Below are 22,943 nucleotides of genomic sequence, written 5' to 3'. Positions count from 1 at the left end.
GAACCACTGGCTTTGTTTGCAGGGAATTAGTACGAGAGTAGCATATCACTGTTTCAAGATTATATTTTGAGAGAAACACACAGCAAAAGCTTTTGAAAATGAATATGTAACTTTCATGCTTATATAAGCATAATGTACATAGTTATCTGGTGGAATTGCAGTTGGCAAAGAAACTAAATGTGAACACAGTAAATGAAACACATTGACTGAATATGTTTATTGCTTTCTCTATATACATATATTAAACTCATTAGCACATAGTTTTCATACCTGTAGTTTTCATTCTAAACATTTAGGAGGAATATCATTATGAAGGTGATTTGTGCATTATTCAGAATCACGGAATGTAAAGCAAATTATTCCAATATTCAAGGTAATTGCTTAGAAAAGCACAGTGACTTCTGCTGCAATAAAAACTGCAAAAGGAATACTCCTGGTCCAGAGGCTCAAAGAGGTCTCAGACAGAGAACCACAGAAGTAACAGCAATAATGTCACGAGTTACAGAACAACATCGAAAGATCACTTCTACTCAGCTCCACTGCAGTCTTCGTGAACAACCCATGACTGTCAAAACATCCGTGGGTTGCCATAGAGACACTGCAAGAAGTCAGCAATGACGACTGGGCAAACAGCATGAACAAGTTTCGCATGGGGAGGAGGCTGAGGAATCGCACCGTAGTAGTGGGTTTAGTCATGCTACAGACTCATAGTAGAGAATCTGATACAGCACTGTACGCATAGATGAAATTACACCATTAACACCTGCCCAACAGGGCACTGATGATTATAATCCACATTTTAAAACAACAACCTTGCTGTGTGGAATTAAAAATGGGGCCATGATATTTCTCAAGGTGAAGTGATGCTCAGCTTCCAAATTGCAAGCGTCACTTGATTAGCTCTGGTTGGTGTGAGTGTTGTTGAAACAAAACCTTTTGATGTTGGAACAAAACCTTTTGAGCCCATTGACTGAGCAAATTCCATTATGACTGGTTAAGCTAATTATTCATCATTTCTGCTCCTATAGATTTTACACATGAAACAGAAACAAATGTCTGCGTACCAAATATTAACGGTAGTTTCTTTTATATTTCAAAGTAGACTAGGGACAACAATTAGACATTTTCCCACTTGCATATGTTCTTAGGAACAGGAAACTTTATTTACACTTAATACATGAATAAATCAAGAGTGTAACATCATTATGCTAACTTCTGTAGTCCAAAAAAAAAAAAAAAAAAAGGAATTGGTCAAACTTAAAAGTGCAAAATCCCACTTTGGAATGGCTGAAGCAGCATGTTTGTGTGCATTTCAGGATGGCAATTATTTTTAATAGATTAGCAAATATTTATTTAAATGTCATCATTAACTGAAAATTTGTAGAGAAAGTTTGTAGAGAAAGATAATTTAGGGCATACAGACTTCAGTGTATCTGTATGTAAAGTACTTCAATATGTTTACATAATATATACGTATTTAAAAAAAATCTGGATGACATTTAGGCAAAATCCTAACCCAAGCAAGGTATAGGTCTATGGTCTAGGTTCAAGACCATAGTAAAATTTTGAATGCTGATGAACTTTCCTTCAGTGGCAAACAGGACAACGTGAGGCGCTACACACACTTACAGTATGAGAATAGCTACCATGCAGGGTAAGGAACGTAAACAAATCAAAAGTGTGTGTACATGTATGACAGAGCGCATGACTTTACAGAAAGTGCATACGGCGCTGAAATGTTCCATTTGAATCCCACGGCTGCGCCACACTCATGCACTGTATCACACATTCCACACCACCTTCCCCCACGCTTAATTTTCTTATACCCATCACCTTCAGCACAAGTGCAGGAGAAGAGACTACATCCTGACATTTTAGACATGGGTAGAGATGGTGCCAGCCTGGTGCAATCCATATAATTGTTCTGAGTCTTCATCCACTGCGGCGCTCTCCTCTCTGCCCTCCTTCTTCAGTCTCCACTGCCAGCTCCATGACTCCTCCGTCAAACCTCTCTCCCGCTGGGGGCAAGCCTCAATCTGCGGCCCCCGGGCTGCTGTTTGCCTCCTGCTCCCCAGGGGCGATGTCCGGCCCTGATCCCTCGCCCTGGAAGAGCTCCTCCAGGATCTCCTCGCCGGCTCCTCCAGCCCGTGAGGCCCACAGTGCTGCTCCCTCACGCAGGCCCGTGGAGCGGAGCAGGCGAGCATAATCGGCGAATGCTGCCCCGATCAGCTTATGTGAGGGGCGATAGGTTAAGGAGAAAGCGTGGTGGGTGTGAAGAGACCTGGTACTGTGCTAAACCCGATGGAGGACGTTAAAGCTGTGCGGCAGAGTTTCTGTATGCTGGGGATAAAAAGCACTGTAGACATAAGAGGCTCCCAGAAAAACACTGTGTAATTATGGTTGTGCCCAATCCACAGCCCAGTCTGGTGGAAAAATCCTCAGCTGGACAGGTTGCTTCAAAAACCCATATTTCTAAAATGGTCTTAAGCAATGTGTTGGTTTACTTTGGGATTAATTCCCATGGGGCTTGCGGTTAGATAGTTCTACAGAGTGAAATGTTACCCTTGTATTGTAGCTACTAAAAATAAAGCAGCCACAGAAGGCACCTTTGAAAGGATATTAGTGATCTCATTGGCTTCCATCACGCCGTACTTCAGACAGGCTTCAATGAAGAGTGCCGCACGGTCAAAGTACCTCATGCTGTCAGAGGAACACATTAGTTTACTTTCTCAAAAGTTTTCAAAGAAAACCTGGCAGCTTCACTTCTTTGTATACACTTCAAAACATCTTTCTGGTAGCAGTAAACTGAGAAATTATTAATATGCCACAGTTGTTCTCTCAGAATTAGTTCACAGTTATACAAACCCACACATGCACAAAAGGATCAATAGTCTCTGTGAGTGAAAATGCAATAGGGAATACACACCATGTCATCTTGATATAAGTTTTTAGGGAAATATTGAGCAAACTGAGAGAAAGAAGAAGTGGAACAAGAATCAGTGGTCAAAAATTTCAAAAAGGCCCAGAATTAATAACCCTCTTGTAGGAGAGAGACCATTAATCCTTTTTGGTTTACCAAAAAAGCTGTGCACAAGTAGAATTAAAATGCAGAGCACATACATTGATGTATTCTTTGTTTTTAGTTAAAAAGATAGACTTGCATTCTGGAATGGAATTCCAGAGCTTTTCCATTGAAGGGGATTTGTATTTTACCAGTGTTACAACCATAGCAAGGGCAGGAAGGAAAATGTAGTGTTGAGTGACCTGTGCTTATGCAACAAGAGCCTTACTCTAGAGCTCAAGGGCTTTCCTTTAGGGCAGAAGGATCATCATTTAGGGCACTGAACCTTTACTACTCTGGAAGGATGGCTGGATGGTTGGATGGATGGATGAATACATGGCTAGATGGATAGATGGATAGAGAGAGAAGGGAGGATGGAAGTGGAGCTCCACAGACCTGTGGAGCATCTCTCCCACTTTATGGAAACAGCCAAGTGACAGCAGCACCAAAATGGCTTTCGTCTTCTGATTGATCTGAGGAGAGCAGAGGTGCTCAGCCCAACGCTTCAGCACGTCCGATGCCTCTGCTGGGTTCAGACGGACCTGAGGAAAAGAAGGATGACCAGAGAGAGGCAGGGAGGGAGAGAGAAAGAGAGAGTGAGAGCATTGTCTTCCAAAGTGAGCCCAAATGTCAGGAATATGAGTACTACATATCTGACTGGGAGGCCTGGCAACCTGTCACCGTGCACAGAAAGAGAACCTGCCAAACACATGCAAACAAACAAGTGCCACACTTGGAGCAAAACTGGCACAACTGGCTCACTGAAGAATTCACAACCACTTGTAACCAACCTTTGGTGCATTGTCCCAGGCCAACTGTCCAGTGGTGTGTTATTGGGCCAGTTGGTCAAAATAAGATGTCGCTACAAGCAGAGCAGCACCAACCAGTTCAATAACTTTCCTCAAATTTTACTGCTATTTAAACACTGAAGTCTGTGGATTATACTGCTATAACCTTTCTAGACCTCATCATTATAGGTGAAATCAGCTTTTTGTGCCAAATTGCAGGGGCCCAACCCCCCCCCCCCCCCCCCAAAAAAAACCCCAAAAAAACAAAAACAATAAAAAAGAAACAAAAAACACACCCATCAATGAGCTCAACCTAGTCCAATTCAATGAGGGCAATCAGCAAAGGCATCATTGCTATCGCTCCGCATGACCAAGCTCCAACGGCTGCCAGATCACCGGCTCTGCTGAGAATGCCCTCCGCTTCAACGGCTCGCCCGCTGAGAAAGCCAGGTGGACCCAAGGTGCAAACCATCTCCCTTAGAACACCAGCTGTCCCGAAACGTGGCCATGTACATGGGATCTGGGGGGAAGCTAAAGGGCCTCCTTCCCAGTCACTGATCTCCCAGGACCACTGCCCTGTTCCCAACGCTTGTTTATCCCTGCACTAATGTTTCTAAAATGCGACACAAATTTGTAAAATTAAATGTGTGATGTATGGATGTGTATGGTCATAAAAGATCATAGGCTATTTTTCATTTCTACATAAAACATTTCAACATTTGAAATTCTGTATATACAATATACAAATACATAATAAATCTGCCTTGCTTTGCCTATCTATGCCACTTTGAACTGAACTGAAAGTTTACCCTAAATGCACCACTGAATGTTTATGAAAATCTAGATATAGGCACCAGTAAATATTTTAGTAAAACTTTTAGTAAATATTTAAAAAATCATTCTATATCAGCAAGAATTTTTATGAAACTCATACTGAGAGCTCAGTAGCCCTTTGGCAGTGAGATATGCAACAGCATGTCTTAGCCTGAGGGACACTTGATGACAATAACAGCATAACACCATTCAAAGTAATTGGTATGCTGTGTGATGTTGGCTGATGTGTGAGCTGGCCGGCTGTAAGTGCTTAAGGATCCAAATGGATATTGTGACAGGTTATGTGCCTATTCCACAGTATACAATTACCCACAAACCCATTCAGCACGACTTTTTCGTCCCTAAAGTGTTGTGTTTTTTTGCTTCCTACAGCAGACATGTGATGCTGCCAGTTCATGGTGTGTGCAGAGGATATCGTTACCTTGGCCAGCCAGGCTGCTCGATTCCACTCGCCATACGTCTGCAGATACCGGCACGCGTCTGCCGCTTTGTCAATCAGGCACAGTAACTGCACACCCTCTGTGTGTGTGTGTGTGAATGAGTGTGTGTGTGTGTGTGTGTGTGTGTGTGTGAGAAAGAGAGTGAGTGAGTGAGTGAGAGAGGGAGTGAGAGAGGGAGAGAGAGAGAGAAAGAGGAAGAGTAAGAGAGCAGGCAGTAAAAATAGCATGGTAAAACTGCAAGATGGCATGGTCAATTACTAACAGCAGCTCTGGGAATCCCCTGACAAATGCAGGGGGTGGGAGGGGGTGGTAGTGGTAGGGGATCAGGGTCCAGAGTTGCTGTAATTATCTGCTTAGTGCTGTCAGGCAACTGTGAGGGCTCGAGTGAAGCTGAACACATGCTCAATTTTCAGAGTGAGCGGAGCAGCGAGAGTAAGCGCTCTCTGCGTAGGCAGAGCATTGACTGCTTGGACGTCCTTCCTCGGCGGAGCAGGACTAACCCGATCCTAAGAGCTGGAAGGCAGCTATGCAGATGCCCAGCCACAGAGCTTGGTTGTGGCAGCACAGCACAGCTTAACACTACCCCTGCGCCGACATACACACGCGCGTGCGCGCACACACACACACACTGCAGAGAGGGCTGGTACACGTGCCATGGGAGCAGGCAGAATGTCAGGCGGAGCTCCGGTACCTGCCAGCTTGCCACTGGCGATCATGTTGGTGGCCACCAACTTGATGGTGCTTTGCGAGGGGCCCGACGAGGGGATGGTGGTGACTAAGCAGGCCTTGAGTGAGTCACAGTAGTAGCTCGGGTTGTCCGCACTCGTCTCCAGCAGCAGCTGCACCGCCCGGTCTGTCTGCACAGGGTAGGAGGTGAGGGGGCAAGTGTTAGGACCACCCAGGCAGTGCAAGGCCTCTTCCCATGTTAATCATGACTTATCCATCCTAGAATCATTCGATCCCATTCATGAATTATTGTTCTAATAATTACATGCATTAAAATTGATAGGAACTCCTCTGCACCTTAATAATAGTTTTATTCTTCACTATTTTCTAAAACACTTTTCTAGCTAGTAAAGAGATGTTCCTAATACTGGACTATGTTGCCAAAAGCAATGTATGGGAAAGCAGAGAACCCATTTTATGTTTAGCATGCTGTGAAAAGCTTAAATTCAAAAAGCTCTCTCGCGCACAGCCAATAATTCCTCTCCCAACAACCAGAGAAAATGGCAGAAGATTTCAGGGGATTAAAAACAAGATCATGAGTGAGGTGCATGCTTTGATGGATGTGTCTGTATAAGACGAGATCAGTCAAATACAAAACTGAGAGGCACCTCATTCTTCTCGTCATTTGCTCAAGTGTGGCAGTAATTGAAGGAAAAACTTACCAAAATCTCAAATTAACTGTCAAAATTGTTTATCACATTCTCTGGCTGGTCCTAATCGCATACATTTTCAGTCTGCCTAAGGCTGTTGGTTATGGGATGAGTGGTCTGTTTGGTTGCGAGCTCTTCTTTAACATTACTATGATAAAGCAGAGCATGGAAGTTGTTGTGACAGGTGTGGTGTAGTGCATATCCACAAGTAATAAGGTGTAGGGGTTAAATGTGTCATACGCTTCCCCACAAGGTTCTGCTGGGTAGTGAAGTGATCAGCTGGGTAGTGAATTGATCAGCTGGGTAGTGAATTGATCAGCTGGGCATTGAAGTGCTCAGCTGGATAGTGAAGTGACGTGATCAGCTGGGTAGTGAAGTGACTAGCTGAATAGTGAAGTGAAGTGATCAGCTGGGTAGTGAAGTGATCAGCATGGTAGGAGCTGACCTGGCCCAGAAGCAGGAGCTGGTCAGCACATTTTTTGGTGTGTTCATAGCTGGACCTCTTCACCTCCTGCAGGTGCACCCTTTCCAACTGAAATCTCTGTGGGGAGGGAGGGGTGAGATAGAGGGGGGGAGAGGGTAGGAGGGAGAGAGGGAGAGAGAGAGAGAGAGAGAGAGAGAGAGAGAGAGAGAGAGAGAGAGAGAAAGAGAGAGACAGAGACAGATAGGTGGTGGCAAACAGGAAACAGGACAACTCAGTTGTTTCCTTTGATCTGTGAAAGCTTTCAGAACAGAGACAGAATAGAGATGGTCCTACTTAGCAAACATGACACACCAACAAACAAAAACAAAAAAGGCCTAAAAGAAAGGACTCTGTTAAAAAACACACACCAATATTCATCCCCTTTCTGGTTCCCAGACATTTTGTTCATAATTCACACTGAGCTTAGTCCATTTTTGTTCCGTGGGTCCTTGCGTCTTTGCCACTACTGAGAGTCCACCATCCTCTGTTTGGAGAAAGGGCTTTGGACCAATGGCCATTAAAAGCTGAATCTGGGACATTTCAGGTGGGTGGGGGACATTCTCAACTGGCAAAACCTGGATACTGCACAACATGTCATGGGTTGAGGATAACCTGCAGTGGGAGAAAGGTTTCTTCACAGCAGAAAACCCCATTTCATCTCGTCACCTCTGGGTGCTATTTGAGGCCCAGTAAAATAAAATGATTTATGTTTAAAATATGCTTCTCCAAAACAGAAGGGCTCTCTTAGATTGGAAGTGTACTCAGTTAATGCTGATAGTGCAAATGTCTTTGTGTGGGTAAATAATTTAGAACTTATTTTCCTAAATCCCTAACCTCAGGTATAACTAATGGCAAAAATATGCAAGAATGCAGCAAAGCTAATACCTAAAAGTGGAAGTTTGCCTTATCTCACACATGAGAATGCTTTAGCCTTGGTAAGTGGAAAGCTTCCAAACCCTGTTGGTTCATCACCTGCTGATTGCTGACACACTTTGTATGGTCATATTTTTATTCTACAGTGCCCTTCACAATGACTGTATTTCAGACACAGCTGGAGAAACTGATAGAACTCAAAAAAGTGTCAGCATAACCCATTGAGCAATAATGAATAGCATGGAAAAAAGCAATACAGTACAAAACCATCCACAGAACGTCAAATTTTTAAAATACCCCAAAGCCAAGCAAACAGAATGCAATAAATTGAAAAGCACAACATCCCCTCTTTTTTTTTTTATCAACTTTACACTGATTTACACTGGAAATCTTCAACCCAAGGCGTATCCCAAACAGGCTGCCCATACATTCATGCATGTCACATTAAGGAAGTGTAAAAATTAAACTCTTTAATTGCTTGTAATTCAGACTCATCAGCACATCAAAAGACAAAGCCTTTACAATCTTTTCAGATATTGGATGCCTGAAAATCTCATTTTCTTTTGATGCCACTTTGGAAGGCTAGCCTTGAGCCATTAAATGAAAAGCTATGATTTATTTGATGATGCCTATGCACTAGAAGGATGCATTCCCCCCCCAATACTTCAGTCCAGATGAAGAATCTGGTTACACCCTGTCATGACAAATTATGGGTCTTATGCCTGCTTGTCAGAATGTATTGCCCAGTTTAGACATTTATTGCCCAGTTTGTTCATTTACATTTTAACCAAATATGACATTGGACAATTTACGGTTAGGGTAACCTTAACCATAACCCTAGTTAGGGTAAACAGTATCTATAATTCTAATATGCATTTATTTATTCAGTGCCTCAGAGAATCCTTATCTTAACAATTTATGTCACCTTTGACTGTAAACAAACTGCCTCCAGTCAATCTATGGTTTATGACTCACTCTTCCTTGTAGCAATGTTTTCACAGTGTGACATTTGTGGGTTTTCAACCACTAAATGCTCAATCTAGACCTGCTAATGATATCTCACTGGGGGTTCAATCTTTAACTAGATGCTGCAGGGTCTTGGCCTGCAGGATATGTCCAAACCAATTCCACTGTGCAGCTGGACCAGTAGGATATTCTAACTGCTGAGCACTGCTGAGTACTGACCTCTCCTTTGGTCTGTACAGCCTTGCCAGTTGGGGCTGGTAATTCAAGTTGTTGTGGAGTTTTCTACAGTCATTTTGGCCATAATGACTTGCTGCTAGTGAGGCCTCAAAAGACACTCGCTGCCTTCTCAAACGTTCTGCATTTGGGTAACACTGCTCTATCTGCTACAAGATTTCACCTATAAAAAACAATGACTGAAACATCACCATGTAGCTGCTATGCAGAAGCACACTCTTATGGATTGTGTGGTGGCAGAAAGTGGCAGCTAAGGTATATACAAATTGATTCCACGACAGACCCAAGTTATCCACTGCAAGCTTGCTGCCCCACGCTCACGTAATTACGATACCTTTGGCCATGGCCTTGACAATTGTCCAGACAGCGAGAAGGCTTTCCAGGTGGTCACATCAAGCCAGGGTTTGACGGTGCAGGCATTAGCTAGATGGGCCAATTAATGGCGAGAATGTCGCCATCGGTAATTGAGGGCGAAACAAGCTGGAGCTCCGCATGTGGGCTTGTGCATTTGTCTCTCTTTGCTCTGCTCTGGAGACAGACGCTGGCTATTACCAGAAGACAGATAAATGAAGGCTCAACGTTCATCTACTCTCTTTCTCTTTTTTCTTCTTCTCCCAAAACGAGTAGGTGTAGTGGAAAATGCTGCACTGGGTAAAGTGTGAAAGTAAGAGGGGATGAACTTTGGATGTCATTAACTCACTGTCCTCTTGCACAGGTCCAGCAGGTGGGCAAATCGATAGCAATTTAACACCAGTTAAACTTTGATTCAAACTGGGACTTTAAAGTCAGAGTTACAGACTGACTGTACTCAAAGGTCTGATAATTAGATTACTCTGCTTTCAGCAGTGTGTGCATGTGTGTGGCAGCATTCATTTGCAGTGCCTTGGAAAAGATTTCAGATGAGATTTGACTTCTTTGTCTCGGATGATCACAGCAGTTCAGACTGCAACTTGCATGATGCAATTCAAGGAAAATACGTCCTTTTGCCCATCCGCCCACCCCCCTCTAAACTTCTTGGCCCTAGAGTCTCACAGAATGCTAATGGTGTGCACATTTTCTGTCTTCAAGGCTGAATATGATTAATGACAGAGCAAGCTGTCAAAGATAAGCCCTTCTTAACCCAAAGGGAGTGCCGATAGGGCACGCTAAACGTGAACTGCTGCAGATCTCAACATGTCATTTCAACAGATAGTTTCACTTCCCTGCCAGGTTAGGCACCATTATTTACCGATTACTGTCATGGCAAGCCCTGCATGTGTGGTTGCCCCCTATGTGTGACGTGGCCTGCGCACTGGTGCTGTGTACCTGGAAGAAAGAGCTCTCGCAAAGCGTGTCATGGCAGATGTCCAGGTGGCCCTGGGGGGTGCTCTGCTGGCGGGCTCCTGCTGGCGATGGGGAGGTGGGGCCTGGCACGTCCAGCTGCCGTGCCTGGGCGAAAGACTGGAGGTAGTGTGCCGTCACCGTCCAGAAGAGCAGATCCGACTCGTCGCCGAACAGGCTGGGACAGAGCAACGAGTGGGGGATGAGTATGAAGTCAGTTGAAGGCAAATGAGGAGATCTGTTAATGTGCTAGCATTCCACAAATGTGCTAGCATTCTTCTAACCAGCAGTCCACTAACATGCCACTATATAGAATTAGGCTTGTGAAATTAATAGTTGAGAGCAGAGAGTACAAGTTTATCAGCTTGTTGGAGAAATAATTCGATGAAGTGTGCAATATTGTCTTGTACACACTAAAGCAGCCCTTGATACAAATGTTTCCAAGAACAAGAGCTATAATTTGAGAAAAGGTTCTATTATTTTGAACAGCAATATGAACAGAGAGTAGCTCTGAGAGATGTAAGAATATTACTTTCTAGCTCCTCTTTAACGTAGATATAATTCCACCATAAGCCTTGACACGGAAAATTGTTTAAAAATAGCAGCATTAATAAATGCACTAAATGATTTATTCATCACAACAGACACATCTGATAGGCATAAAAATTTGGACCAGTCAGGATTCTTTAGGAAATACACTTTTGTGATACGTGACATTTTACAAAAATTGTGGATTTGAAATTGCACTGCTAAAAATGGGAATATTAAACTAGACCTGATATTACAGGTAACAAATACAGGCACACAGACACACACACAGACACAGACACACACACACACACACACGGACACACACACTTACTGTGACACTAGGAGGCAGCGCTGAAGCAGGTTCAGCTCTGGGTCCTGGAGTACACTTTTGATGTCACTGAGAATAAAGCAAGATACAATACAACTGAGGACACTGAGAAATAAATAAACAAGTAAAAAAAAAACCAAAAAAAAAAAAAAACCGCACAGCCACTCATCTTTCCCAAAATGGAGGAAAACACACTGTGAAGTTGGCGACGGCTGGTATTTATAGACCTTCTAGAGAGAAAGAAAAAAAAACCAAAACCTGTGCTTTACACTTTGTTCGGTTGTTCTTACTCACTTAGACAGGGAGTTCAGCTGCTCCTGCACCAGGCCTTTGATTTCATCCTTCTCACTGTAGTCCCTGAAATGAAAAGAGAGATAATGCTTAATATGCTTGTTGATAGACCAAAAACACAGGACCAGTGGTTGAAAGGATGCTCCATTGCCGAGATCTCAAATTAAGGCTGGTTAATATCAACAAAACATTCGCCACAAAAATGTGGAATTGCACACCAAGCTCCCTAGCAAAGCTGAAAAAAAGTGCAATCCGGTTATCATAGACACTAAAACTAAGACTATATTAAGACTAAATCAGCTATACCATTCCATAACTGCATGAAGAGTTGCGCTCGAACTCGGATGGCATACTGATTCTCAAGGGCAGGGAAAATTTAATTAATGTCCAGACAGAGCCATTCTTTAACCTCAAGCAACACAGCTTATGAAAAAATATATTCAAATGTATAGCTCACTGTCACTAGCAACACAGAACAAAATGGGGTGCCAATAAGTAATAAAGTAATTAATCAAGTAAAATACTGCCTTCCATTAATTTGAAAGGCTCTCGGTTATGAGACAAGAATGGCCTGAATAAATATCCAGGATATATATTCACTGCAAACTCAAACTCATTGAGATGCTAGATCAAGAACAGAAGCTGGAACTGTATGACCGGAGACCAAATCGAGTTTTTACTGGCACCTGAAAAAGGAAGTAGCCTTAGAAGCTAGATTCAGGAAAATCTAGGAAAAATGGCATTTGCACAAAGAACCTCTGTGCCAGATTTTCCAATTTAGTAAGTAGAAAGTCATTTGTAAAAGAAATGTTATCAATGCCACTGTACTTCACATTCTTTTTACTTCTTTCTTCTTGGACAGTTTCATTATACGTAAAGTAATTGCAACGTCTATATGGGGCTTTCATGTCCAAATGTCTAAACTGCTTTCAGATGAACCATGAGTCATTTTCTTAAGACAGAAACCTTAAGTGAAAAGAATGCCTTGATTAAAAAACTACTTTAATTACACAGATCAAGACATCTCCTTTGTAATGCCCCTGCCATTGTGAGATCAGGACTGGCATGTTTCACATTAGCTAAAAGTGATCGCAAGTGTCATAATGCATTCACAAAGCCTCACGCTATGTGCCACCATGGGCTTCACAATACTACTTTGTACACTCATATGAATACAAGCAGAATTCATTTGACAGAAAGTCTATGAGATATATGAAATACTCTTATGTAACTTCCATGGTGGTGCTGTTTGAATGGGTGGTATTGGTGCAGTACGACAGTGTTTGACACGCACACTTGTGTGATGTCCATGGTGAAGGTTCCAGACCAGGGTTGCAGAAGAAGGAAGGCTTTCAGTGTGAGAGCTGCTCGAGGGAGCAGTAGGTATGGACACCACACTGGATCTGGGGGGAGGGAGCAGCATATGTTAGAAAATGAGAAAGAGGCAGACTGGCAGCTACTGAGAAATGACATTAGCAGGCATTACTGTATTAAGATTATAGAACCAGACTTAGTTCAATACAAACTCAATCACTCCCTTAATACACATCCACACACACACACCCACGTCCACATGCACACCCACATACCCACCTGTTAGGTCCTGCTCATCCATCCGGTAGCTTGCTGACTTCATGGCCATCTCCAGCACGCGCACACAGCCATCGTCCGAGGCCAGCACCACCTTGTCCGAGGTGCACCAATCGATGTCCAGAATACGGTAGGTCACGTTCCGGCCCACTCTAATGCTGCTTACCATCTGCACCTGCTCGTGTGTGTGTTTGTATTTGGGAGAACAAGATGGACAATTCATCAAAAATAATTCTCTCCAAAATGATTCCCTAATATGGGGGAAAGCAGTTGACATTTGCAACATGCTTCCCTTAAGCATGCCTCAATCTAATGCCATCAGGTAATGGTTGTTTGAAATTTGCTGGCAATATTGTCATGGAAACAACAAAACGCATCAGCATTTTAGGCTGTCAAGTAGTATCCATGGTTCAAATCTACATCATTATTACTGAAACAAAGACAGCAGATATTAGATGAGGAAGTGAATCTTTTGATTAAGGTGGCCATCAGGACTCTAGTGTGGAAACGCTGGATAGAACTGCATCTGTCCAGAAGCCAGTGAGAATCATTGAGATAGGTTTCTTTAATAAAAGCTGATGATCCATGGTCAACAGACACACACTCCAGTTACTCACCCTGCATTATTCAGTGTGCTTTAAGCAAGCTGATGGATTGGGTAGGGTTGGGAGGGGGGGTTTGTGTGTGGAGAGAAGACAGCACTGTCAAGAATGCAGTGATGTGTTTCTGCACTCTGTACAGCACTGTATGTGCATGTGTCTGTGTGTGTGTGTGTGTGTGTGTGTGTGTGTATATGTGTATGTGAGAGAGAGAGAGAGAGAGAGAGAGAGAGAGAGAGAGAGAGAGAGAGAGAGAGAGAGAGAGAGAGAGAGAGAATATGCAGTATGGTAGTATATTTCTAGCTCAGATATTTCTACAAATCATCGAAGTCTGACACAGTTGTTGCAACAGTCTGCTCCAAAGTGCAGCTGCTGTATGATAAATCTGATGAGACCTTTTCAATTATAAGTCACATTGCGTGTTTGACCTCTCCCAGCACAATTACACTGCAAGTCACACCTTTCTGTTGAGGACTTTGAGTGACAAGATTGAATCAAATCAGTTAACCCTTGAAATGTTACATCTTAAAAACAACTCATGACATTGATTTTGTACCTTCCCCCCCAAAAATCCCTCATAATGCTATGATCACCTCTACACCTATAAGCCTTTCTCCACTTCAGAGGAGTTCTAAGCAGTAAAGAGAGATCCACTTTCATTCATGAGCTTGCTTTTAACCACACAACACTTTGAGTCTTAAGTTGCCTCCTAGCAAAAGATCTAACACACCAGAGAAGCAAAAGAAGAGAGTGATATGGAAGGCTTTCTCAGGAAAACTGAGAAATTCAATTAAATAAATAATGACACACAACCCCTAACAGGCTACAAAAGCAAAATGTCTCCAGAAAAGTTGAAAAAGAAAACTCCCAATATAAAATACACATGCCCTCTTCCTAAGCTGCATACAGTAAGATAAATGCCTTTTTTTGCAAGAGGTTCAAATGCTCTACACTAAATAATGCAATACACACGGAACTATTTATTTATTTAATGAAAAATAAGATGTAGCGGTCTGGTGAACATAAAGAAATCCACTGACTACATGTGAAAAATGCAACAAGTTAAAAATAAATAAAAAGTAATGGAGTGATAATGTTAACTGGCCCCAGCTAAGATTAATTAATTAAGGTGTTAATACTGCTGTAGTAAAATGCAGGTGTGCCTTCTGTGTGCGTGCAGTAAAACTGAAGGTCACCTCTTTGGTGTCCCACACGTCGACGCCATCAGTGTACATAACCAAGAGCTTCTGGTTACCCTTCCCTGGGGCAAAGCGGATCTTCTTCACCCAGCCACGATGTGTGGGGAAACCCCTACAATGAGAATAAGGTGTAGGCCTAGCTCATATTGACAGAATCATATTGACAGACACCCCTGAATTTCCTTGAAAAAAGGCCCCATTTCAAGTTATTTTCAATCCATCTTTAAGTGCACGAAACACCCAATGGGTTTGCATGAGCGATGAGAATAGGTTACAGGAATGGGAGCATTAGGTCTTACACATGCAAGAAAAATGGAGGCGTACCCATACCTGCTGAGACGGGCCTTCAGATCCCAGAAGTTCAGGTTTCCATCCACATCTCCCAGAACCAGAGTGTCTCCCTTCCATGCAATGCAGGCAATGCTACCCATACTGCCCTGCAACAGAGCAGATAAACTTCAGTCGAGAGCCTCTGGCAATATTCATGCCAAAACCCTGGTCTCCACATGAGGGCGCTGTACGTGGGAGCCACCCATTTTGACACATTTGCAAGGCACCTACCTGTCGCTTTCTAAGTACGGGAGACAAAGGGCACAAAACCCTGCAGCCTGGGCGGGCTAACGTCACGCCAAGCTGGGTTTTTAATCTCTTTTGGATGGCAGGACCACCGAAGCGCATGCCAGCGGGTTTGTCTGTATGTTTCTTACTGCCATCAGTCTCTAAGGGAAGAAAGACTAATGCACATAGCCAGGCAACAGCTTGCCTCCTTTTCCTTCCATGCACTCATCATCGCACGTAAACAAAACCCGCGTCATGCCACGGTGCAGTCAGATGGCTGAAAGTCTGCTCCAAGGATCTTGATTCTTAAATCTATTAACCACTGCATATGTGCAGACATGTGTCTGAATATCAGATTGTTTCCAGTCTGTACCAAGGCACTGTTGCTACTAGCAGTAATGACAATGCACTCTAACGGATCGAAGGCCATTTTAAAAGGTTTTTTGTATAAGCAATTTATTTAAACAACACTTTGACTAATAGCTTAACAGCCATCATTAAAATAGTTAAGTCAAAGGTCTTGGTAACTGTCCTGGGTTCTGTAGTCATCCACTAGACATTTCAACGTGGTCCAGATGTGGTAATTAATAAGAAAACAGACTGCTGTGCCTGATAATTCTTCTGCATGTGCTTTCAGCAGATAGAAGGGTAGGATAAGGATTAAGTCCACAGGTGTGAGATTGAAGGGACGTGGTGGACTCCTTTGGGGGTGGAGTCTGGTAGGAGTCAGCAGGACATAGAAAACCAATTACAGCAGCTTTTCAGCTGACGTACTAAAGGACGAAGCCTGACTGAGGTATAAGAAGATCCAGTTTGTCCTCAATTTACATTAGGTGTCCATAGGAGCTATGGAAGATAAGAGGCACACACTTGCTCAGACACACCCACCCCTGCTGAGACCAACCCACCCCCCAAGCACAAACCCACCCTGTGCACACACCCACACATTCTGGCCAGTATTCATTAAGATAATAAATATAAATCAAAGTCATGCAAGAAGTGTATGGCAGTACAATATGATAGTAGCTGCATATTCACACTGTAATTAGCAAAAATATTGATTAAGACCTTTATCATCTATCATCTCTTATTGCAACTCTATTTTCAATGGTCTCTCTTCAGTAGTTACATTTCTTAGCCATCCTCAGTAAATGCAAAATTCAGCAGTCTGAATCCCTGTGTTTACCTCATAACCATCACACGTTACCCCAGCTTTATTTCAGCCTTGCTGGTTTCCGATTTCCATCCGTATTGAGCGCAAACATCTCCTCCTAACCTCTAAAGCACTTCATAGTCTCACCCCTACACACTTTACTGAACTCTTCCATGCCCATAGTCCCCCTCTCTCCCCAAGCTCTTCTAGGAACAGACTTCTTGCTGTCCCCTGGCAGCACACTTGCGTCAGTGGATGACGGGTCATGCAGCGCTGTGGCTCGACAGCTCTGGAACTCTGGACAGCCGTGATCTCTTCATGACTGCTCCTCCAGTTTAGCCTCTTTCAATTCAACAAGCTTCCTCTCTGCTGTACACCAATTCTTCCTCCCCTGGGTCTGTTTTCTTGTGTTTGGCAAAGGCTTAATTTAAATAGATCACAGATAAATTATTATTGTTGTTATTATTATTATTATTATTATTATTATACTAAACATACATGAGACACTGTAGGATCTTTCTTTGAGGTGCTTATCTGTGCATGCATTGTCATTTTCGGGATACTTGAGATGAGAGGCGTTCAATTCCACTCCCCTGTTGCCTGCATGCTTTGCTGGATGTAAAATATGCACTAGCCTTGGTCTGGCTAGGACATCCTCTTGTTCTTTCTGATGAGCTGCAGCATTTCGGATTCCTGTCTTGGCTGCCTGCCATCACAGCACCCAGAGATGCCGGCACGGCTTTTAGTAATCCTTCACTTAAGTCTAGCACTAGATTGTTCAATCTGGACCTCGGACGCTACCAGCAACCACAGCGATACCTGTTTTGGGGCTTTTATTTCCAGTTCAGGACCATGGTTCTTTAGCCCCTTATAACTGGTCTTTGCTGATTATGCAGACATGCACAGTGCACATTTAGGTGTGCAGGATTTCTTTAAGATATTCCAAATGTTTGGTTCTGGTAAACCCAATATTTGTCAGTATTTTCCCAAATCTTTCTATTAGTTTATGCATACTGACAAGCACAATGAGACTTGGTGCCAGAAAGCTGAAGCTTGCTGTTGCCAGTGGGTTTGGTCTGGGTCCAATGTTTTCCCTCAAATAAAAATCAGCAAACAAACAATAGTGTCATTCATTTTAGTCTTTTCAACTGAGCCCCTGCTGCTTCAATGTACAATAGAGGGGGTAAAATGACTTTACTTCACAGTGCCAACATTTATACATAACAGGTGCAGAAAGTAGCATTTTTATCAATCTAAATGTATTATCAAATGTGCAGCAAATTGGCTTCGCTAAATAATTGCTTAAAATAAACTGAATGCTGTTGGTTTGCCAAAGTTTGGGGGAGGTTATTGTGGCAATGCAATTATGTATTCATTAGCCTGGTGCAGCTTAGAACACTGGGTCAGTTTAAGCAGTGGTTAAACGCAAGGCAGTTTACTGAAAGGACACAATGTACATTCCCTTAGCAAAGCTACTGTACCTACTGTGATCTACTGCCATCCATTCATTTATAAAAACCATCTAAAATGTTAAGAGCATCAGTAGATAAAACAAGCAAACACTCCCTTAGTTTTAGGGAAACTGGAGTAGCCTAGTAAACTGGTTTTAGACTAGTCAGGTTTAATGACTTCTAATGAGTTAACTTGCTAATATCATACAGTACATTTTTCCTTATGAACCTGAAGTCAAAGGGGACAATCTGAACATACAATTAACACAATCAGCGTCTCTTCAACTGCCAGCCTGAACTCAAAGCTACCTAAAGCTATCTAATCAGTTGTAAAAGGCAAGAACTTAATCTCACACTCACTAATGTGAAAAATTCTCTCAAAGCTAGACTACTACAAATCGCTACTTGCTGGTCAACCTCTAAGAGCCCTCAAACCTCTTCAACTTGTCCAGAATGCAGCAGCACGACTGGTCTTCAATCTTTCGAATTTCACACGTTACTTCACTGCTGTGCTCCCTTCCAGTAGCTGCACGCATCAGATTTAAAACCTTGATGCATGCCTGCAACGCCAAAAATGGACCAGCCCCTTCATACATGAGGTCAATGGTCAAAGCCCGATCTGTACCTCCGTACTTCGAACCTCAAGTACTGCTCGACTTGAAATACCTTGCTTCAGGTCTCATGAAAGACAAGCATCAAGACTATTTTCTGTCCTGGCTCCAAGATGGTGGAATGAAATTCCACTTGCTGTCCAGAAAGCAGAGTCCCTTGCAGTTTTCAAACGCAGACTGAAGACCAATCTATTCATGGAATATTTAAATGACAACTGACCCTGCTCCCATATTGACTGATTAAATTAGTACTTATTGTAGGGTATTGTTTATTACACTGATGTTGTTTAACAAACTCTAGCACTTATTGTTTAAGAGAGACCTTATGTATTTTGTGCTTCTAGGCATCAGGAGTGATCCCTGTATTTCTACAGTATTCTAGATCATTGGTATATTGGACTCTAACCTGCCGTAACAGCTAGGATGTATTCTATGAGGAAATGACAAAGCACTTTTGTAAGTCGTTCTGGATAAGAACGTCTGCTAAATGTCATAAATATAAATGTAAATGTAAATGAATTCACTGAATGCCTGTGTCTGCAAATAAGCTGCACCTTTTTTTGGGAGGAAAAAGAAAAAGATATCTCTTAATTTTGGACAGTATGAAAGTCATGAAAGAAAAGCAAAAAAAGATGATCATCAAAGAATGAGTGATAGCAAGACAATGACTAACAAAAAAAACTGTGATAAAGCAAGGGAAAGTCTTTTTGGAACAGGAACTGCAGAATTCAGCAACAGTGGAAATGAGATGCTCAAACACAGAGACAGAAATGTGGGAAGGAGAATGAAGGCGTAAAGGGCACATAATTTATCGAGGTGATAAGTGAAGAAAACTAAAGTAAGAGAAAGTGAGAGAGTGGGCGAGTCACAGCAGAGGGGGAGTGTTATGAAGAGTGTGATAATGCCTGTCTCTCAGACTTGGAAGTGACACTAAAATAAATCTATTGCTGGATACATGCAATCACACAGAGACACAGGAGCACACACAAACACACACAACAAAAATCTACAAAATGAGTGAGGTAATTTTGTCTCGTTCCAACTGCCAGTACTGACCCTGTTAAAAAAACCTCGTGGAAGACTGATCATCATGTCAGTTGTCTCTAGGTAAAATTTCCATTTCAAATGGTGGTCTAACCCAGATATCTAACACAATGGGCCTAGTTGTTGAAGTGTTTTTATTTTTCTTTTTCTTCACATGGAGGTTTGTTATGTGCACATATTCAGTCAGCGACATCAACCCTAATAAACTGTCTGAATATGGGCATTATGTCCATACTTCACCTGCCATGTTTAATTCAGCTGGCAGAAAGAGACAGAGACGTGGCTAACTGGCACTTAAAACAGAAGAGCAGACAAACAATCAGCCTTTCGTCCTCCTGTAACTGCCTGACAAGAAAGATAAGGATCAAAGGGGAGTGAGTGGAAAAAGGCCTTAAGGGAGGACCAAGAAAGGTTAGAGCTTCTGAAGCCAGGACACAAAAAAGAGGGCACAGGGGCAGCAACTAGAACACGAAGAGCAAAGTGTGTGTGTGTGAGGGTGTGCATGTGTGTCTGGGCTCACATCAGGGGGGATGCGTGCTCCATCCTTCACAGTGTTGCCTTCCACGGTGATGTGGTAGACCTGGCCGTCTGTGTCAGTAAACACAAAGTGCTCCCGGGCCGAGATGCCCTGACTCGTCTCTGCTTTGCTCTCGGCATCCTGCAGCAGACTGAAATACACAGACAAACAGAGATGCCGTTCTTACATTCACGAATGAACAACACAATGGGATTCAGAGATAGCAGCACCACATGGCAGCAGGGATCTGACAGGACATGGTAGGTAGTGATAACCCGTGGTGTGACCTTGGAATGACCTTTGGGCTCACGGTCACACCTGATGACGGAGGACTCAACGCTGCTCTGCTCGGCATCCGACAGTGTGGTCTGCCTGGCCATGGCTTCTCGGGCTGCGAGCTGCTTCTTCTTCAGACTTTTTAGGTTGTGAGAGGGAGACCATTCCTACACACACACCCCACATAGAAATGAGCTAATGACTGCAATGCAGATTTTATACTGCATATGTAGAAATATCCCCTGATAGGTAATCGACAAGGTCAATTTTATTTCAGTTCATTGGACTCAAATGTGCTTTCGATTTGGCCAATGTGTTGCAATTTGTGTCACAAATGACATTTACTGATATGTGCTAAATAAATAAATAAATAAATAAATAATTATAACAGTTCATTTAGACATGTCACACACTCACATGTACACACACTTGGAGTCTCACACAAACCTACATGTTTTTGGGACATTTTTACAGTTTATAATTTTGTATACATAATATTACACATTACGGACATGGTCCTTAGGTTATATGCGTATTTTTCCTGAAACAGGTCTCCAGACAGCAACAGCTGTGAATATGAGAAGGTTGTTATCAGTTGGGCATGTTTTCTTTTGTTTTTTTTACTTTTGTTTTCTCGTCTATAACAACTGTGAGTCTATCTAGTTTTGTTTTATTCTATCTGCAAGTTTATTTAGATTTATGTGCTACAAATGATCATCTCTTCAAGTTTCTACATATATAAAATGCACACACGTGTGACATGCACACGCATGCGAGCATGTGTACATGCTCGCATTCATATATGCGCACACAGACATGGTAGGGTGGGTTGTAATTCAGCCAGTGATCATTTGAGGCTGGTGTTTTAGATATTTACCCAGAGGGTGCAATCAATGTGGTAATGAGTTGGCTGAGGGACCTGGGGAAAGCCATGTATTATTACCATTATTGTGTGGCTTATTTGCTTGCCTTCAGTAGCGGTGTTATGCTGTTTACTGGCCCCGTAGACAACAGCTCTCTCCTATTTATGAGCTTTCCTGCCCGATAATGAAGTTGGCCTCTTTGCTGAGTGAGGCCAAGTTACCAGACTAATTTCTCAATTTAGGAAGAAGTTGATATTAAGAACGATACACGCTGTGAGCATGTGTGAACACAAAGAAGCACACACATGCTCACCTCTCATGCACGTGTACACACATGCACAACCACCCTCCAAGACTAATGCCATCAAAATGACCCTAGGCCAATACGAACAGCACATGACATGATGCAAAATCTGTTCCAGGACACTTGAGGAAAATAATCTATTTGAAATTAACATTTAATGGGTGTAAAGTAGACAACAAGTTGACTAGTAAATTGATATTGGAACAGTATTTAAAGATGGTGGCAATATCAATTTTTAATGAAAGAAGGAATTTCTCTCAGAAAATACTTCAAAAATGTATTATTAAAGTTAGCACTTATGTAGCTATCTAAATAAAAGTATTACAGGGACCCGACCCACTGGACTGAATTAGACAACGTGTACAATAAAAGTTGAGTGATAGCTTCTACCACTGCTCAAAAGGGAACACTTAGTTATCCCAGAACATCAGGGATATCAGTTTGTCCAGTTCACCTGCTTTAGTGCAAATGAAAGTGAGAACAGATGCACTGGAAAGGCAATAGCAAGACACCTCCCAAAAGGGAATGGTTTTGCAGGTGACTGTTATAGACAATTATTCTCTCCTTATCCTGACTGATTCTTCTTAACTGTCTGCAGTTTTTTTTCTAGTACCCTACTGGTACTAGACTACTGGTAGCATGAGGCGGTATCTGGAGCCCATTCAGGCTGCACAGCTTGTCTAGGATGGCGCATCAATATGTGCTGTTGCAAGAAGCTTTGCTGTGTCTCCCAGGTCCATTACACAAGGAGAGCTGAACAGGGCTGTGGAAGGACATCAAGTAAAGTCACGTCAAATTTATTTATATAGTGCTTTTTATAAACACATATCATCACAATGCAGCTTTACAAATGTATGGGTCCAGATCCCTAATGAGCAAGCCAAGGGTGACGGGGGCAAGGAAAAACTCCCTAGGCATCAACCCAGAAGCAGGACCAGCATCTACTTCTTCGTGTGAGGAGGAACTAGAGGAGCACTGCCAGAGCCCTACAGAATGACGTCCCGTGGGCTACTGGTATGCATGATTCTGACCGAACTGTCAGTAACACTAGGGTGGCATGAGAGCCTGATGTCCTCTAGTGGGACCTGTGCTCACAGCCCAGCACTGTGCAGCTCGACTGGCCTTCGCCAGAGAAAACCATAATTGGCAGGGCCATCATTGGCACGCTGTTCTCTTCAGAGATAAGAGCAGGTTCACACTGAGAACATTTGACGGACGTGAAGGAATCTGGAGACACCATTGTGAGATGTGTGCAGGAACAGGAATATGGGGG

At 42.8% G+C, this 22,943-nt stretch overlaps 1 protein-coding gene across 2 annotated transcripts in view; it reads right to left on the bottom strand.

Moving 5' to 3' along the window:
- Positions 1–202: 202 nt before the first annotated feature.
- wdr11 (WD repeat domain 11) overlaps positions 203–22,943 on the bottom strand; it is a 51,559-nt gene continuing 28,818 nt past the window's right edge. The window contains exons 15-29 of one of the 2 annotated variants that reach the window (XM_027027527.3): positions 20,546–20,670; positions 20,231–20,378; positions 15,224–15,330; positions 14,891–15,005; positions 13,099–13,270; positions 12,800–12,908; positions 11,509–11,571; positions 11,218–11,283; positions 10,341–10,533; positions 6,945–7,040; positions 5,815–5,980; positions 5,105–5,202; positions 3,458–3,603; positions 2,621–2,700; positions 203–2,234 (exon numbers count right to left, since the gene is read on the bottom strand). In XM_027027527.3, the coding sequence (XP_026883328.3) occupies positions 2,032–2,234; positions 2,621–2,700; positions 3,458–3,603; positions 5,105–5,202; positions 5,815–5,980; positions 6,945–7,040; positions 10,341–10,533; positions 11,218–11,283; positions 11,509–11,571; positions 12,800–12,908; positions 13,099–13,270; positions 14,891–15,005; positions 15,224–15,330; positions 20,231–20,378; positions 20,546–20,670 (1,887 nt within the window). In that variant the 3' untranslated portion in view covers positions 203–2,031. Of the gene's footprint in view, positions 2,235–2,620; positions 2,701–3,457; positions 3,604–5,104; positions 5,203–5,776; positions 5,981–6,944; positions 7,041–10,340; positions 10,534–11,217; positions 11,284–11,508; positions 11,572–12,799; positions 12,909–13,098; positions 13,271–14,890; positions 15,006–15,223; positions 15,331–20,230; positions 20,379–20,545; positions 20,671–22,943 lie in introns of those variants that run through there. The other variant, XR_014126504.1, reaches the window with a different exon arrangement.

Source organism: Electrophorus electricus, chromosome 12 (genome assembly GCF_041902795.1).
Source record: "Electrophorus electricus isolate QZ-2024a chromosome 12, ASM4190279v1, whole genome shotgun sequence".
NCBI lineage: Eukaryota > Metazoa > Chordata > Actinopteri > Gymnotiformes > Gymnotidae > Electrophorus > Electrophorus electricus.
Note: the sequence above shows the minus strand (reverse complement) of the source record. Positions and strands in the feature narration are given on the sequence as shown.